The sequence below is a fragment of the Melospiza georgiana genome, chromosome 5, assembly GCF_028018845.1.
Source record: "Melospiza georgiana isolate bMelGeo1 chromosome 5, bMelGeo1.pri, whole genome shotgun sequence".
Lineage (NCBI taxonomy): Eukaryota > Metazoa > Chordata > Aves > Passeriformes > Passerellidae > Melospiza > Melospiza georgiana.
The window spans coordinates 48,982,471-49,001,476 of record NC_080434.1 but is presented as its reverse complement, the minus strand read 5'-3'; the positions used below and the strand labels follow the sequence as shown (position 1 = coordinate 49,001,476).

General features: G+C 41.5%; 1 protein-coding gene across 1 annotated transcript in view; it reads right to left on the bottom strand.

Annotated features, from left to right (window-relative positions):
- The window catches only part of GABRA4 (gamma-aminobutyric acid type A receptor subunit alpha4), a 36,471-nt gene extending 28,958 nt beyond the window's left edge, over positions 1-7,513 (bottom strand). The window contains exons 1-2 of the mRNA XM_058025133.1: positions 7,372-7,513; positions 7,150-7,268 (exon numbers count right to left, since the gene is read on the bottom strand). Of these exons, the coding sequence (XP_057881116.1) occupies positions 7,150-7,268; positions 7,372-7,454 (202 nt within the window). The 5' untranslated portion in view covers positions 7,455-7,513. The remainder of the gene's footprint in view (positions 1-7,149; positions 7,269-7,371) is intronic.
- Positions 7,514-19,006: the final 11,493 nt, after the last annotated feature.

Here is a 19,006-nt window from a genome sequence, read left to right as displayed (position 1 = left end):
GGTCTTTGTTACTCAATAATAAGAGAATACTGAATACTGCACTCAGTTCCTGAAGGATTCCCTTTCAGGAACTGAGCTCAATATTCAGTACTCCCTTTTTACTGAGTAACAGAGACAAGTGCCTGAATTCCTTTCAGGAACTGCTTTACTTGTTAGTTCTAAGAAACTAAATAGGAATAGTCCTTAAATAAATCCCAGACCTTTAAGTGCTTTTCCTCTGAAGGTATAGTCTTTTCTTTAGCTCACAGAACACTGTAATTTTACAATCATACCAAATTGAGCAAAGGTTTTCCTACAGGCATGAGCTGCTTCTACTCAGACATTGATTTCTTTTGTTTTATTAAATGCTTACAGCTTCATGGACGATAGGCATTGCAACTGGTTTTTGAAGTTTCTCAGAAAGGGGGAAGCTAATATCAAGAAGCTAATCTCCAAATCACCAAGCCTACAAGTTAATGCTATTTAGAAACACTGCAGCAGCAGCACAAGACTAAAACCATGTTTGAATTGTTTGAATTCACTCTCCAGTAACTGCTATTCTACCCTCAAATATTTATTAGTATGACCCATGAGAAAGAAGGAAGCAGGAACTCTCAGACAATTATGAGGCCACAAATATATTTCAGTTGCTTGTCCAACATGATGGCAGAAGAGTAACAAAACAGATGTGAAAATCACACCTTATTCCACTAGAAAATGGCAGATGAATGTGTATCTAGAGATACTTTAAACATCATAACAGTTATCCAGCTAGTACAGACATACAAATCCTTGATTTGCAGCCTTTGGCCTTGGCCAAACAGTTCAGTGTCTGGTAGGAGCAAAGACAGTGAAGCTGATTATCTCCTTTATGCTTTCTCTCCAATTGCAGCCCTTTCATGCTCCACGTCTTCCACCTACACTGGCCTTAACAGTTGTGAAGTGACAAATCTTGGATTTTCCAGCACATCCCAGTACTTAATGCCAACCCAGGAGTATCTCTGGCGACACCAATACCTACCTCTTATTCTTCTTGTTCTAGAAGAAAACATAGTTGGTAACAATAGCGGGGGTATAAATAGTGAGTCATGCTGCTGCCTCTTTTTTAAACTATTATTAATCGTGGGAATTCCTGTCAACGAGGAGGTGATCTGTAGTCACCTAACCTACTTTTACTGGTGATTTAAGCAGCCCTCCAAAACGAATGTGTTGCACCACTTAATCAACTCAGGCTCTGCAAGCAGAAGATCCTATTAGAATCCTTAACGCTCTATTACTGGCAATAAAATGCAGTGAGTTGTAAGAAGGCAAATTAACTTTAAATATGACCATTTGGGCTTACCCCTCAATGGATCTTCACAAAGTATCTATCCACCATAAATCTTCAGGAATGCTGAAGAACTATTTATATCATACTGGTGTGTATTTTTGTGTCAATGAAATAGGAGGAGAGTCCTACACACTGCAGTGGGAACAGTTACGTCTGAATCACTGCTTGCAAGATAATATACTTTAAAGAAGCTCAGGCAGGATTAAAAGCAACCCCTGCAAAAAGCCAGAATAGTTCAGTGTTATAGATGTTACATGTGGGCTGAAGAAGTGATGCCAGGCCCTAACCCTGGGAAGAGGAGTGCAAGAGAGCTCTCCCATGCATTTTATGTCAACATATGGGATGAACTGCAGCACAGCTCCCAGTGAAAGGGTTCCATTATCCCTGCGTCTCCATAGGCAACTGTCACTGCAGAGATCCCTGCTGTATGTAAACACTCAAATCCTGAACAAGCTTTCTGTATATTGCAAATTTTGCCATCAAGGGTCCTGCAACTAAACGGAGACATTAACAAACAAGCCTGTACAAAGGTTTCAACATACAAAGTGCAGTTATGCTGTGCAGTTATTGGTGCTATTATGAGATCAATCCCAGGATATATAAACCACATAAAATCATATTACATCAGTTCCTACGGCTACATTAAAAAAAAAAAAAAAAGTAGTTGCTACAGATTTTTTTTTTAAATATAACTACGTGTGAACGATTTGGTGTTTTCTCTGTCCAAGTTCTTGCTGCCTGAATAGGGTTGACATTTTTTAAGTGAGGAAAAAAAGAAAAAAAAACCCCATCATATGAAATATGTTCTCTTGTTTCATTCTATCAGAAAGAACAGCTAAGGTCACCTGCTATATGTAAGAATTCTGCTCAGAAGCCAGAAGTAGATAGGGCATTTTTTAAAAATTAATGCAGAACTCAAACACATGGGCTACATTCTCTATCAAATTACAATACAACAAACACAGCAGCACGCAATAACCTTTGTCTCTATGTATGTTCATCCATCAGCATGTCTGAACCTGAAAAGGGAAAAGTACACCTCCAGAAATTAGGAGACTACTATTTCTTTGCCTATTTATCAGCAAAACATCTCTGCTGAGCCAGCCAATAAGCCTGCTACTGGTGCCAGTTTTCATGATGTGGACACCTGTCTACTAAGAACTGGACTAAGAATATCAGCTAATTTTACACAGATCACTGAACAACAGACAGATGGTAATGACTTCAAGCATTACTAACGGAGGCCAAATTCAAATCTGTCACCTACAGGTATCTAACACCATATCCTGTTAAGCTTTGAGTCATCAACTTTCACCAGCTGAGAAAGAATGGACAACTGCTGGGAAAAAAAAATGACCCACTTCCCTTTTCAATGCTCACTTCAAGTCCATTTGCAATCTAAATAGTAAAAATAAACTATAATATCTATTATGCTGAGCAATGGAACCTTTAAGGTACGCCTGAGTTCCTAGTAAGAGCAAATAATCATGCAGATATTTTTATTTTCTCTAAAAAGAGAAAATTGCCTTTGCACTTCAAATGTATTCTGTGTTTATTTTCTGACTAAAGTCCTGCATAGACAGGAAATGAAACTCTTCAGAAATGCTGTTCATCAGCTGAAGAACACACAGACTAAAGGGGCACAGAATCCTTCTCCTATCCTTCCTAGGGGAGACAATGGCCAATATATTTAATTCTACCAAGTACTCAGCTGCACTACTGAGCTGCACTCAATCACAAGATCATGGGAAAGAACACAAAGGGAGGAAGAAAAGAAAAAGGGAAATGGATGAACACAGTCCTATGCCTTCTATTCAGGAGTCAGCAGCGGATGTGGCAATTTCCACAGAGAAAGCCACAGAGCTAACACCAGTAGTCGATAGTGAGACTCAAAACTTGTGCCAGGTTCTACCTCACACAAATTAACAGAACTCAGGAAGGGAGAGGGCTCCATCTTTCACCAGCTGATGGGCAACCACACCTCAACACATCAGCAGCAGGCTGTGGGTGATGCCACAGCTTGTGGTCAGTAGGTTCCACAGCCAACCTGAGAGCCTGGGGCAGGAGGCAAGTCACACACCACTTATTTTCTTTGGTTGGACATACAACTGGCCAGTAAAAGCAAGATACCAGAGATCAGATGTTGTCTGAAAGGCACAGTTCATTAAAATTAGCAGATACACAGCAGCACACAGTCTTGTCACTCTCATCAGCTTCAGTCTCCTTATTCCTTCCTATATCTCTAAGTCTAGGTTTAAGTGTGATTAGGTACTGTATCATGCCAATTTCAAAGACATCAGCATATTTTTCAAAGTTACTATCCAATACAGGTTTGAATCAGCTCTTGCAGGCCCTTACTAATGTCAAGAGTCACTCAGGTAAAGTCTGAAACCATGCAAGGGTTTAAAATGGCAAATCAGACCCAGGCTTTTTACTTCAAGTGAATAAGGCTCCTTTCAAAGACTTTGGACTTCTACTGTCAGTTTGAAACTAACGACCAGAAAATAAGGTGATTTCCAGAGAAAATAAAGCTTCTGAAATTTAATGTAATATACAAAATTTTAAAAGCAGATGAAAACTGTAGACAGGGTTTACCTAGAAATGCTTCTACTTCAAACTTTTACAGCTGAATCAAAATAGTACTCTGGTAGTACGCTCGAAGTTTTCCAGCAGATGATTTTAATTAATGTCACTACAAGCAGTTTCTGTAAAAACACTGTTTTTATAGAGTGGTTTTGACCACAAAACCTACTTGGATTATAAATTGCATGCAGAAATTCGGGATAAGGGTATAACAGAACATACAGTGTAGGAAATGAACTAACTTCACTTCCATCACACTATTTTCAAACATCATACAGCATTACTTTACTCATTAGTCTCTAAATATCTTCCATCTACCCAAATTCAAAACTCTTATGCATTTAAAGTCTTCCTGACAGCAGTTGCAGGGCTTTTTTCTTTTCCTACATGAAACTGCCCATTCTGCTTTATTTCATTCAATTGCTAGGTGACATTTCTTTGCTACTAAAGAGTAGCAAATCTAGAGAGTTAGATTCTCCCCCTGCCTCAGCTTAATTGAACTTTCACCTAAATGGTCTTTTAGTAACCTTTTTAATAAACACATCTGGTTTTGTTTCTCACATTACCAAACTTCGCAGTGCATCTTAAGGTGACAGCAACTTTTTAAGTTTATTAAATTCATTTAATTAAGTGAACTTATGGTTCAAGGTGTCAATGCATATCTACCACCAACAGAAGCTTCCACATACTCCACTGGTGTTCACAACTCTCCTGGGAGACCACGTCGACATTTGTAAGCATGCTGAGGCAATCTGACTTCTCCTCCAAAACTACCAAAAATTGTGCAAATTAATGATAGTATGGAGAATATTGATCCAGTTGTAGGCAATTTCCAAAATCAAACATTTTCTACTTTGCTCCGCGTGTGAATTATCTTCATGTATTTTTATTTGTGGTAATGCTGTAACATGCCAGCAAAATTCAGAATTTGGCCACCTCCCCAAGTCTGATTTTAAACATAATTTGTGCCAGAATTAGAAATATTTTCATCAATATGAAGTTTAAAATCAGCATCAGTTAGTTCTCTGTGAGGCCTTTTGTTCTTAAAATAAAACCTTCCTTTCATTTCAGGCCCTGTGAAAACTAGATAGTGAATCAGCTTCAAGAAGAAAACAAAAATAAGTATTCTGCTGTTCATCAGAAGGTGATGTAGCTTTAACATTCCCAAAACACACTACACTTTCCATCTCTGAATATTCCCATCCCCTCTGACATTTTGTTTGCAATGCTATAAACTAGTGAGTGACCCACTTTCGAGCTACAAATCCCACTTCTGATAAAGATTTATCAGGAAAAAGCCCCAAAATAAAGGTAAAAGTTGATTTTTGTATTCTCTATTTGAATAAATGGTCTGTAGTTATTACTCTGAGCAATGTCAAAAAGTGAAATCTGATCAGTTACAGAAATTTCTTTCTTTGGTTGGTTTTGCTTTTGGTTTTTTTTAATCCAAAGTTGTTCTTCTCAAATCGGGTGTAGATAATTTTCACTGTAAGGAGCTAGGGAGGCAAGCATCATTTTTAAAACCAAAGCATTTTCCTCCATGTTTTACTTAAAAGTTCAAAACTCAAAGATGAGTGGTTAAATGTTAGCCATAGAGATGGTTATGAGGAAGGAAGAAGCAAAATAATATCCATTTTGTGAAATATTGGCCCAGAGATGTTTTCCCCAGGCTGAAATCTGAGGTTTTGCTTCCCTCTCTCATTTACTTCAATATTCCCAATGTGAAAGTTCAAGAAGATACAATGAACTTTTTCTCCTTGATCGCGTTTTCTGAAAGTCTTCCACACTGACAGGGGAAAAATACCTACTCTTGCAAAACATCTGGCAAAGGACAACTGTATTAAAATAAAAATCACCATATATTACATATTTAGTGGTTGTTTAATTTTGGAAATCTGATAATGCTCATAAAGCATCTTTTCTAGATGACTAATTACTTGGCATTCAACCTAAAATGATGCCAAACTTAGCACATCTCTTGTACGCGTGCAGAAGTGTCTGTAACCTCTCCACAAAGACTAAATTGCAAAAGACTATCAGTTCCCAATGACTCCTCCGGGTGTTAATAAATTTAGCTTCCTTCTCACTTGATGTGTAAGCTAACTTAAGAAGGCCTCATTTATTCCACACACTCAAAATAATGAGAGTGGTCCATGGGTGCCAGGCGCTGTCCTTTGACAATCACAATCATGCATGTGAGAGCACTGCATATGGCATGTGGGGAATGTGCTGGCATACATGTCAGTGTGGATGGATCACATGTATGGAGAAGGTACTTTCAGAGGAGGAAGAAAGTATTTTGCAACATAAACCTACGCAAGGATCTCATTCAATCCTGTATTGGAAGCAGCCTATAAAAACCTCATTACAGCTCTGAGCATCATGAAAAGGTCTGTAGCATTTTTTAATAAATATTTTAATATTACTTTTAGTTTCAAATTTGCGTTTTTAATACCTTCTTTCCAGATTACAAAATAAACTTTTATTTTGCCTGGATCTTAATGATTTTTGGTTCCAAGACCCTGCACAAAAACATCAAAATCATAAAGAACAGCAAGTCTGGCTGCTTCTTCAGCACCACAAAACTGCATCTTTACAGCCTGGGGAAAGGAAGAGGCCCAAAACCCCCACACGCAGAGCACAGGTGAAGGCAAATTTAAAACCCCGCCACGTCTAATTCCTATACAGCCATCAAGTCTACGACTTCTAAATCAAACCTGGAATTTCAGCAACTGTGGTAAAGAACTGGCACCTGAGCTCTGATTTTCCCTAACTAGGGGAACAGAATCCATCAGACCTAACCTCCTAGGCTGCCAAAAGTACACTTGTTTCTTTTAGGACCCGATCGTGGCATTTACGGGTCAAAACCCGCCAAGACCGAGAGGAATACGGGTGTTAGACCGGTCACTCCGTCCCCACCAAACCAACGCGCACCAGCCTCAGCGCTTATTTTTTCCTCCAGCGCAGCAGCAGCCGCCCGATGCCGGGATGTGGGCAGAGCAGCAAAGCGGGGGCTGAGGCCGGGACCGCCCCAGCGGGGCCCCCGCGGCCGGGACTGCGCAGCACCCCCCGGGCTTTCGGGCCACCCTCTGCCTCGCCGCCGGCCCCTCCCGGAGGGTTCGGACCCCGCAGCACGGATGGGGACACACCCCCACCGTTTTCGGTCGGCAGCGGGTCGGTCCGAGCGGTGAGCGCCGCGTCCCCCGCCCCAGCCCAGCGACCCCCCGCCCGCCGCCGGCACCGCGCCGCCACCGTACCCCCGAATCCCGGTCGCAGCCGGTTGTCATAGCCATCCAGGAGGCTGTTCAGGATGTTGGTAAAATTCTCCGGCCACAATTTCTCCTCTTTTTTGGTCTGCCCTGGCGGCCCGGTGAGACTGCGAGGCAAAGAGGGAGCGGGTGAGCGGAGCCGCCGGAGCCCGAGGGAGCGGCGGCACCGGACCGGCCGCCCGGGTCCCCCGCCGCCGCCGGGCTACTCACCAGGTCGCCAGGCACAGGCAGTGCAGGAGGGCGATGGAGAGACCCGAGGACATGGCGATGGCTGGCTCCTTGGCAGAAACCATCTTTGCATGCCATACTTCACGCCTGGGCACGTTAAACGCCTTGTCCGGGGCGGGGAGGGGGACGCGGGGCCCGGCGGGGGGGCGGCGGCCCCCGGCGGTCCCACATGCGCGGCGCCCCGGTTGCCAAGCGCCCGGCACGGGCGGAGGAGCGGCGAGCGAGTTTCCCCGCGCCGTTAACTCTCTCGGGGCAACAGGCGCCGGGCCCGCCGCTCCCCCCGCGCCCGCCCCCGCCCCGCCCCGCCCGCGGCCCCGCGCTCCGCCCCGCGCTCCCCTCGCGGCCCGGCCGGCGGCCGCCGCTGCCTCGGGCGGCGGTGCGGGGGTGCGGGGGTGCGGGGGTGCGTGACGGCGCGGGAACGGCGGCCGGGGGCGTCGCGGGGGTGCCCGCGCTGGCGGAGCCCCCGCTCGTCCCGATCGCCTCTGCTCCCCGCGAGGGGAACAAACCCGAGAGCGGGGGCGGGCGGGGGAGAATGATTCCCCAGCGAGGAGGGCTTGGGGGCAGGAGGGTCTCTCCGCTCCGGCGGGAGAGGAGCTGGCAGGAGAGAGGTAGGAAGAGGAGGTGAAGGAAAGCTTTGACTTCAAGGTTAAAACAGAGCGCGCCCAAAACAGATGGAAGCGAGTGGGTTATCCCAGGTTTCTAAAAGCAAAAAAAGCCAGAATAAGGGAATCGTTTCACATTATATCTGATGGGTTTTTTCTTTTTTCTTTTCTTATCATTCCTATAATTAGGAAACATGATTTGGTGACCCAAAAAAATTCCATTATGCAAGGTCCAAGGGATTCTGAAGAATTACAGTAAAATCCACTCAGAAGTGTTGTTAGTCTGTCACAAGCTATTGGGATGGTTGGGTGGGGGGAAGAGTGGGGGAAAGGAAGAGAATGGGGTGTGTTCCACACGCAGTAAATATTGGCAATAAAAAACTTGTTCTTCTGATCAAGTGTGCTGCAGAGACAATCTTTGAGGTTTGAAAATCAGTGTGCATGTCAATTTTAATGAGGGTGGTGAAATTCATCATGCACATAGGGCAGGTATTGTAATTGACCCAATGACTACATGTCTTTTACTCTCAATGCCGACCGTGAAATGTCTTTCTTCATTACTTACTACAGTATCTTTTAGCACTGAAATGCCTGATCATCTTCAAAACCACTGTACATTTGAAATCTTCCTGACTGTACTTCAGAGCTTGCTCCAGCTAGGGTCCCCTTTGCTGATTCGCTTGAAAAACAATTAAAGATGTGCTTGAAATCCATTTAGCCTGCTGACGCTGTTTATCTTTCAAAAACTCTGTCTAGGCAGTCAGTTCTGCTTCCAATTTTAAAAGCCCTATTCAGGCCTCTGCAGATTACTAGTCTGCTTCCTGAGATTTTGACAAGGATCCTCATCTCCTGACTGCTTTACAGGATTCTGATCTGACTGCCTTAGTGGAATGACAAATGTGCTGCCAAAACGTCACCGAGGGGCCGCCTGCCTATGGATGGCGTACACGCCCTGTGCAGTATTTACAAACCTGGACAGCACAGACGGTGTGATGTCACACCAAGGTCACTTCAGCTCTTTTGATGAGGCTCTGTTTAACTCCACACACAGGTGAAAACCAGCACAACAGAGAGAGTCCACTGCTCTGTCTCCGTTATCAATCTGATCAGGAGCAACAGAAGGATGGATGAACAGCTCTTCAGAAGTCTAATTTCACCAGAGTCAGATAAATTTCTCTGGGTTAATCAGCCACTTGGGATCTTCTGTAAAGTGTTGTGATTTGTTTCTCTGGATCAACCTTCTGCTCTAGCATGGTCTATGCCAGGGGGATACTGAGAACTCACCTCCAGTAAAGAGAGTGTCAAGTTTTTCTCCCTTGAAATAAAAAGTAGACCCTTATTGCAGAATATTGAAAATATTTCCTACTGAGATTATCTTATATAGGGATACATCAGTTAAATTTTGCTGACAGAAGTGAAACTCAAAAAATGAAAGTCAGGGCAATAGAGGGTAATTGAGAACTGGGCAGAATCCTGCTGGTTAGTCACAAACTTGGAGCAAAACATGGCTCTACGGCACTGTCACTTACTGCAGCTGCTGAGGAAGACAACGAACACCCAGGCAGAGCTGGGACACCCTTGGGTTTAGATTGTTTTAATACCTTCTGGATATGTGTAGACACCTGGGTGAGCTGAAATAGAAAATCTAGTGGTATTCACCAGTAATGATCTCACCACATGAACGTTGTGAGAAATGCTATCACAGAACCCTCTAAAGCCATGCCTGGAGTCAGTAGTTCTGCTACAGCTAGAAATCAAATAAATTCTCCCTTTCATCAATTCTAGGAACTGAGCTGGTCTTTGAATGATTTCCAAGTTCTTCAGAACAAAGAACAACATTATTGATACTTTTTGTCTCTTCAGTACAGGTACTTCAGTGAGGTAACTGAAGTAACTGAAGTAAAAGTAACATCAGGTTACAAGATTTGTGGACATACCATGCAAGGGCAAGAAATACTCATGGCTTCTAAAAGGACGCTCATGTTGTTTTTTCTAAGAAAATGTAGACATAGTGCCCTCCTGTCATACCCAGCCTGCCTTGGGTTGTATTGATGCAGTATCTGGGTGCCACAGGACTGCATTTACTCCCAACAGGTGCTCAAACTAATGAAAATTCACTTTGTATAAATTCACTTTGTATAAATTTAGAAAATTAATTCTAAAACATCTCAAATTCATGAGTTTTTATAATCTCCCTTAAATCCAGCAATGATTATCAAGAAATCCATCAGATTAATACCAAAACCAGAATGTTGTCCTTGATATCTGAAAAACTGAATCATTTGTAGATTAATGAAGCATTTACAAAACTAGACTTGAAAGAAAAAGGAACTTAAAGCAGTTCAAAATAACAGTAAACATTCCTGTAAGCCACATATAGCCCCTCTGAGTGTTTATTACTTCTGATGTATGCATTGCCCTGGTAAATTTCAATGTTTTCTCAATTACAATTTAAGAGCTATTCTGGGGTTTTTTTTGGTAATGTATTTGTAGCATAAACACACAGAAACTCCAGAGGTTCTTCTTCGTCACCAGCAGATGTATGCTGTTTTGAAAAGTACTGCTTCAAATGGTCTTTGATCTCTTCACAGAGTATCTGGGTTATATCATCTCTCTAAAATAACTTGATGACTCCAAGAAGGATTTAGTGGTCACAGGCTGGATTGATGGTCCCCAAAAGTGTTTGCTGAATTCAGCATTTTCCCAGCTTCTCCAGCTTTTACCATCAATTCTTCCAAGATTTCTCTGAAGAAATCTCACCCATCGGGGACTATTGTAAGAAGGGGACTATTTTTGCCAGGCTCCATATGCTCAGAAAGCACTTGAATTTTTTAAATAGAATTTTTTTTTCTGTCCCTCTACTGATGTATCCTACTAATGATTTTTGATGAAGCAGACATTCTGGCCAAGCCTCAAAAGAAGGTTTATCCAGAGCTATGGATCTTAAGTACAGCTTAATAATTTTTTTATTTGTTACAACACAGAGAAGCAGGTTTTCTTATCACCCTTCCCATTTCTACTTTGCCATCAGATTAAGTGGAAATAAAAAGGAAGTCAGTTATTTTCTTGTGTTAATCATTATCTAACCTTTACAGGGTTTGTACTTTTTGGTTTTGCTGCTTTTCCCCCCCTTTGTAAACCATAGGCTCTATCAACACTACAGGTTATATAGGCAAATCACAGGTTCCATTCTTTCCCCCAGCAGATTTAATTATTCAGCTGATTTTTTTACCTGATTCAGTTTTGGCATCAAATCCATGAAGACAGACAAGCTAGGATTTAAAAGGCCGTGAAAATCTTTAATGCTCAGCTATATGTTGCATAGTTAAAAACCTGTAACTCTTAGAAAAGAGAAGATAAAACTGGGATCACTGCCAAGTATTTCAATGTTTCTTTATCTAAATAGGTAAGTCATTGATTTCTTGGATTTTTTAGTTTCTATCCATATCAGTAGAGTTTCTTACAATCTTGAACCAACAACTTGTTTTCACATACATCCTTTTGAAAAATCAGGGGTTGAGGATGCATTGTTTGGAAAATGCATACCTTCAATCCCTTTTTTGGCAAATGACCAAGAAAATATACAGATACATTTACTGTACAAACTAAAGGGTCTTTCATTCCCTTCTTCTCCAACATCCACACTGATTACAGAGATCATGGAAACCTGCATGCCTTAGCTTTATCAAAGCTTTGATCTGGAGTTCAGGGAAAGTCTGTACTACCTGTTCAGGGAAGAGTTTTCAATCAGGGAGGATACCAGGATATTGTGGGCCTTGACTACACCTCTAGTGATGTGCTTATGGTTAAGGAATATAGATTTTGGGTCTATTGATTGAAACCTAAGTTCTGCTCTGGGAACACTAAGATAATAAGCTCTTTCTGGGTCTTCTTCCCGTTCCAGCTTCCCCATAGTTCCCTTTCCCGATGTAGTTCTCGAAATTTTTTTTCCAGGTTCCTATTTCAGTATCTGATCACAAAGTTTTTACCTACGCACTTGCCTCTCTAAAGAACTTACAGTCTAGATAAACAAGACTAAGTAAGGACTAGATACAAGAAAGTTCTGTTATTTCTGTTTCTCTGGGAATAGAGACACAAAAAGTGGCAATGCAACACAATGCATGAAATGTAACAGCTTCCAATATAAGAAATTTGCAGCAGAACATGAGCTTAATTCCAGTTTGCTGTGTCCCAGGTCATTTTTCTAGTCACATCCTCACCTGTCTTTTCAGAGCACAGCATAAGCTCTGTGTAAAATTGAACCTCCAGCTGGCCCAGCTTTGCTTCACTTCCATGGCCAGAACTCCTACGAAACTGCAGGAGCTGATGCCGACATGCATTTAGCTGTGTATTTTTTCCTCTGACATATGGTATTTACAAGACTGCTCTACAGTACCATGGTTATTTTAACACATATGTCCTTGATTGCTTGGAATAAGACTAGAAAATCCTTTGAGTACCAAATATAAATATATATATATATACACACATGTATATATTGCTATTACTGATTGCAATAAGATTTATATGGATTATAGTGATTGACACATGGATGTTTAAGGAGGTAAACTGTGAGCTTTATATTTAAGGGGTCCTCTCAGTGTTTGTGGAAGCATTTACTGCAGGAACTGCAATCTGGGGCAAAAAAGTGTTGTCACCAAGAAAGCACTAGAGGATTCATGTGCCTTCATGTCTTCTTTCTCATCTGACCCCAATACTTTCCTGGCACACACACTCATATAATTTGACACATCACTGACCCATGTCACATCTGCAGCCAGGGCCATCAGGACAAGTTGTAGTCATGTCCTCATTGACAAAGTGGGAAATCGAAGAGATCTCCTGATTTCTGTCTCTAAAATGGGCATCTCCAGAAAAAGAAGATAAGAAAACCCTCTTCATGCAGATGTTCCTAAAAGCAATACAAATGTGTCTCTCTTTCAATGAGGTGAAGGACATGGCAGCCAAGGTTGTGGGGAGGAACCTGGGAAGACACTGCCCTGTATCTTGCCTTTCCCTGTCAGGGCTCCCACATTTAATACAAAGTGTGTCAAAAATTTTTGGTTGCCACGAGCAACAGTTGCACACTTCCTGCAGCACTCAGAAGTGACAGGCAGGGCAGAGAGGGGCAGGGGGCTGAGGAGGGGAAGTCTGCGGGGGCTGCCGTAGCTCAGATGGAGAGGGGAGGAAGGCTGGATGCTCCCAATTGCAGTCTCCTTCAGATTCCTGCTTTCAGGCTGAGCCTGCTGCTCTGCCTATTGGTTTTAAGACAGCTGCATCCTGCTGCTGGCAACTGCTCCCAGAAGGAACAAGAGAGAAGATGCACCAAAAAACTGCTTTCTTGGAAGGCTTCATTGTTCCCAGTCATTACATGTCTACTAATCCCAGAAGTTTATGAGTCATGGGCAGATACCTGGGGAGTGACTTAAATATTCCATGGAAGCCGCAGTGAAGCCATTGGCAACAGCTCTAGTGATTTTCTCCCTGCCTTCCTGGTGCCTGGCTTGCACCAGAGGAGGAGGAGCCTCATTTTTCTTTAAAAGGAGGAAAGGAAAGGTTGCAAAGTCTCTGGATTGTATAGTGCCAGGAAAAACCTGAAAATTTGACCTGGATGGTTTACAAGTACTGCATAAAGAACCCAAAATCCTGCAGGCAGGTAAGTAAAACTGAGACTTCTCATGAGCCCTGTGGGGCTGACTTCTGGTTCTCTAAGGTCTGGGGCTAGCAGTGCTTAAGAGGCCCTGTTGATGCTGCTCTTCCCTCATGTTGCCATGCTGGGGGGTTGGTGAGCTGTGCTCAACACCTCCTCTTCACTGACAATGGTGTTCAGCTAAGAACTTCGCCGTGGTTTGGTTCATTTCTCAACACTGCTCCCTTTGCTGATATCAAGCACGCACACTTACAGACTTTCCTTTCTACCTTGAAAGAGGCACACCCTTCATAACATTTGGAGAAATTTAATGGCAGCAGAAGACACAAGGAATACACTCACTTAAAGGTGTTCTGCATCTACTTTCTCACAAGAGATAGCTCATACAGTGATACACCAAATATAGTCAAACCTTCCTTATAATAAGAACATTTTTGTACTAAATAATAATATCAGCATTTGTGCATTAGGTAGAGAATATTCCCTTTCACATATTTTAGTATAAAAGCAAACAGAATTATTGGGGGGATAATACAAATAGAACTGCCAAGCAGACTGGCGCAGAGGTAAGCAGCTGAACAAATTGGTGTTTAGACCTGTAAGTTCTGCTAGTAAAAGCAAAATTTGCCACTGTGGCAAAACACTAAAGCTACAAAAGACACTCCACTAGTCTGCTCTTCATTACCATCTGGTGGTTGTTGCATGGAGTGGCATTATTCCCATCTCAGCGTTACTGAGGAAAAATTTCATATCCTCAGAAAGAAAAGGAAAGTAGCAGTGGGCAGCACAAGGCAGGTGGTTTTGTTTTATAGGCATCAATAAAAAGGCATCAGGCAAAGAAAACAGTGAAATGATGAGCAGGTAGAAAAGAGAAAAAATTAAGTACTTCTTTCAAGTATTTTGAGGTATACCTTAGTATCATTTGCAAGGAGCTGAGAACTGCTTGGGATGCACAGTGTGCTGTTCCCTCCTGCTGACAGCAGTGGCTGCTAAGACCATTTGACAAGATAAGATATTTGTTAGCTGCTTTCCATAACTAGTTCCCAGATCTTCACTACTCTCCCAGAGAGGCATTTTACAGTGGTAGCCTAGCAGGAGGCCATGTCCTCAGCGGCAAGCAAGAGGGATCTAATCCCATTCTACAGCAATGGGGAGCTAGCTCACCTCTTGCACAGTGAACAGTCTCTGTATAGTCTCTGTATATCCACTGTATAGTCTCTACCCCTTCCCCTTCCCACACAAAGGGAAATTGCAGTGTAATTCAGCTTGGAAGTCCTGGACACAGTCACAGAGTGTGCTAGTTTGTGCACACCATGGGGTGGATCCAGTCCAGCTGCAGTATTTCATGTCTTAAGTACTAGATTGAATTTTTCAAGAATGGCATGAAAAACAATCATTATTATAATTATAAAATTCACAGGGCACAATGCACTTAAAAACAGAAATATTATGATACCTTGGATCCTTTCTCAGCTCTGCCATTGAATTCTGTAGCCTTGGATAAGTCATTTAGGCCAAATCTTCTAACAAGGGTAGTTCAGTCTGCATGCATCAATTTATACATAAGACTGACACAGACCTTGTGGAGGTGAATACCCAAATCTGCATTTAAAATTTTCATCCCCACACCTCCATGTTTGAATTTCCTGTTCTTCAAAATTTAGAAAAGCCTTCTATATTTGTAGGGATATTTGAAGGCATTAATTAGTTCAAATGCACACAGGGATTTTAATATGTTTAGAAATACTAAGTATTATTACCAAATAGGTCAGTATTTAACCAATGCCCATGTCCTTAGTAGTTTAGACATTTTGTCAACTTCGAGTCTTATTTCAGATGTTTAATACCTAATCAGCTTTCTAAATATTTCTCTGCTGGACACAGATATGAGAGTACATGAGATTAACACTCTCTGAGAAAAACCCTGTCTTTGTGAACAGTCCTTCACATGCATCACCTCTTAGCCCACTCAGACATGACAAATGAAGACTTCCACTTCTAATGGTGAAAATGATTGGGTGGAAAATCCAAGGGACAAAAAGGAAGCTGAATATTTAACAGAGAAAAATACACAATTCCAGGAGGCATAATTCACAGGATGAATGGTTTTTAGAGGATGGATAAGGTGCTCTTGCTGCCTTATTAACCCAAAGCTATATGTGATCTTTTCTTTACCCAAGAAGTAAAAACCTTCCTTGACTTATGTATGGTTTATATACTAGGGTCGTTTAGGACCTGCTCCAAAACTCATTGAAGTAAACAAAAACCCTGCCACCTATGTGGGTGATTCTGGATCAGAACAAGATACCATTTTTCATTCTGAGTTCCTTATTTATTATAGTGTTGGAATTTTCTCTATATTTAAAATACTTTGTTTTCTTATAGCTTCATAATTTCAGTTTAATCCCCTAATACAAATTTTCTAATTCTTCAGTTCCCTTTCTGACTACAGGCAGGCAACATTTTGCTTTCTCAAAGGGTGGTGAACAGGAATTTGACTTGTCTGCCACTCACATGGCCTAGCACCTCTCACTAAAACACATTTTGCACATTTTCTGAAATTAAAACCTTGATAATGTCCTGAGCTGAAGTAAAAATTAAGCTTTAATATACCAGGTGAAGGGAGAGAAACACTCTGAATCAAAGAACAAGCCACGTAAGGAGACACCGAGACAATGGAAGACACAACAAAGAAGTTGAGAATAAGAGAAGTCAAATCATGCAAAAGATTGCTAAACCAACCCTTACAGTAGGAAAAGATGACAGAAAAAGGTTTCCAAATCATTAATATATTAATATTTGTTCTTTTGGCCTCTTCTGCACACAAAACTAAATCTTCTTTCAACCTCTATTCAGTCCTGTCCCAAAATGGTACTGAAAACTGTCTGAAGCTAATACTGACATCACACAAATGCTTGATGCTGCTCAAGAGAAGCTCAAGGGAACAAGGGGATGCTCCTGCATCCCTTATCTCACCTTTTACTGCTTCCCGAGCTTTAACATGCTGCTCGTTGCTCCAAAAGAGAAGACACGATGGTTTCACCCTCTGAGCTGGGTTTGAAGGCAGCCATAAAAAGTTCAGTCTTTTCCAAAATGTATGAGCAGTGAATAAAGCAACACTCCATGCTGTTGAACCATTCCTCCTGAACATCTCTTCTAAGAGAAGTTATCCATGGGAGCATCCTTGTGCCCCTGTGCCTGCCACTGCAGTGGGAAGAGATACAAATGGGGGTTAGAAAACCACTAAAGCATCCCAGTTCTGTGATCTGGCTGAGGAACATCTTTGCCAATTCTCTGCTTCTGTGTTCAATTTCTTTTTTTCTTTGAATTCTTAACTTTGCACTTATTTTAGCCTTTATTTTAAGGTTCTTTTTCAACTAGCTAAAAGCAGCTAAATGACAGGGCACAATCCATTTCTCAGTATATGGACTGCTTCCAGTGACTGCTGCCAGCCCACACAACATACATAAATCATGGATTTTAGACCTGAACCCCTACATCACTTAAAGAGAGAAGTAAAATTACTTGTTGTCTTACACTTCCCTGATGACAAAGTGACTCCCAGCAGAAGAGATTCACACGTGCTCTTTATTTCAGCAAGCCAGAAGCATCTGTCTCACTCTTCAAATGTGCTCCTAAGACAAGAAAGGAGTGTGCAAGCAGCTGGTGTGTAGGACTATTGCATTTGTTAAAGTCATGCCCACTTTGTTTTCTCCTAGCGTAGGTATGACTGTGCATGGTGGTACCTAATGCTGTCATTTTCATGGCTCTAAGTTGACAACAGAATTCCAGGGGAATTTGCCATCATCGAAGAAAGCAGCTTGCAAGTTTTCAGTCTGGCAGGTTTTATTGTTATATTTTGCTCTTTCCATAAAACTCACTCTTAAATGTGAGAGGTGTCGTATTTGTAAACATATTCTTGAAATACAATGCAAATTTGTCTTATTGTCACCTCCATCTTTGGAAGCAGCAGACAACCTTGATCATGAGTGGAAATATAAAATGCCTACCTTTCATGAGGCAGATGCAACAGCAAGATAAAGAACTGCTTCTATTTCTGATGCCCATTCATGGCTCTGTTCAAGCTTTTCCTTTTTAGGGTTTTAACATACATTTATTAAATATATATAATTCACAACCTACATATTGTTAAAAAACAGGTACTATAAAATCTCAATCAAAATGTCTGTTTCCTTTCTTACTGAATTTGGCTCTTTGAGGAGTATGTGATTTGGAGTCTGGGTCTTCAGTGCACTAAGATTAATTTTGGGTAGATTTGATTTTAAAACTGGAAGTGGTGGCCAATAGAAAAGACCTGTGTTCTGCACCAGTTTTCATCACAAATCAGATTTAAGTCAAACCCCAAAATTTCTAATGTAAAACTAGCTTGAGGAACAACTAGCCAGGATCTTCAACCTTCTCAGCAATATAATACACCAAATAAGGAGAGGCTACGGGAGATTGAAAAGGAACTGGAACTACCATTTCTATGGAAGAATTATAAACCAGAAGTAGAGGCAGAAAGCAATGTTACCACCCTTTAAGTCCACAAAATACTTGGAACTAGAAGGGGAAGCTGAGTAGCCTACCTCCTGCTCAACTGCAGAGCCAAGCTCACTTTCTTCTCTGAGATGCATTAACCTCAAAGATAGACCAGGTTGCTTAGGAGTATTTTTTAATTCAAAACTTCTTGAGAGTATATAATGCAAAAATTTATATTTTCTCGAAGAAAATTTCATTTTGATCCAGTTTTTACTTGGTTCTTCCTGAGAAATCAACTCTGAGCTACACAGTTATGGAACATATCTCCAGTGAAATTGCATATGTGACTAAATTCAGCCATTCTATCCCCCTATTGCTAGAAGAAAACAAGTTAGGCTCTTATTTACATGACTCACATTCACAAGTGTTTGTAGTGAGTGCATCACATCACTGAAATGGGAGAAAGAGACACATTGCATTCTAGTGGCTCTGTGTGGTAAAATGCTTGTGAGTATGAGAATACTATTCATAACCTGATAATTTTAATAAGGATTTGCAGTGAGCTGCTTCAGGAAACAATGGAAAGGCAAATCTGGGTTAATTAATCCATTTATCAGAAAAATAATTTTTGAGCCATTCAACTAACAGTGCTTTGTTTCTTATGCCAAAAAAAAAAAAAGGGCAAAAAATAGCCTTTACAAATGAAGACAGGAGCTGGCCTAAAAAACATAGAAGCAAAGTTCTCAATCCTGCAAATGTAAAAGCACCTTGCCACAGTATGCATCAGCCTCTTAAAACCAAGGGAGCTGCTTGTAATCAAAATGTGTACATATGCTCAGTTTCTCCAGTTTAAAACATCAGCTGTTTACTCTTTCTGTCCTGC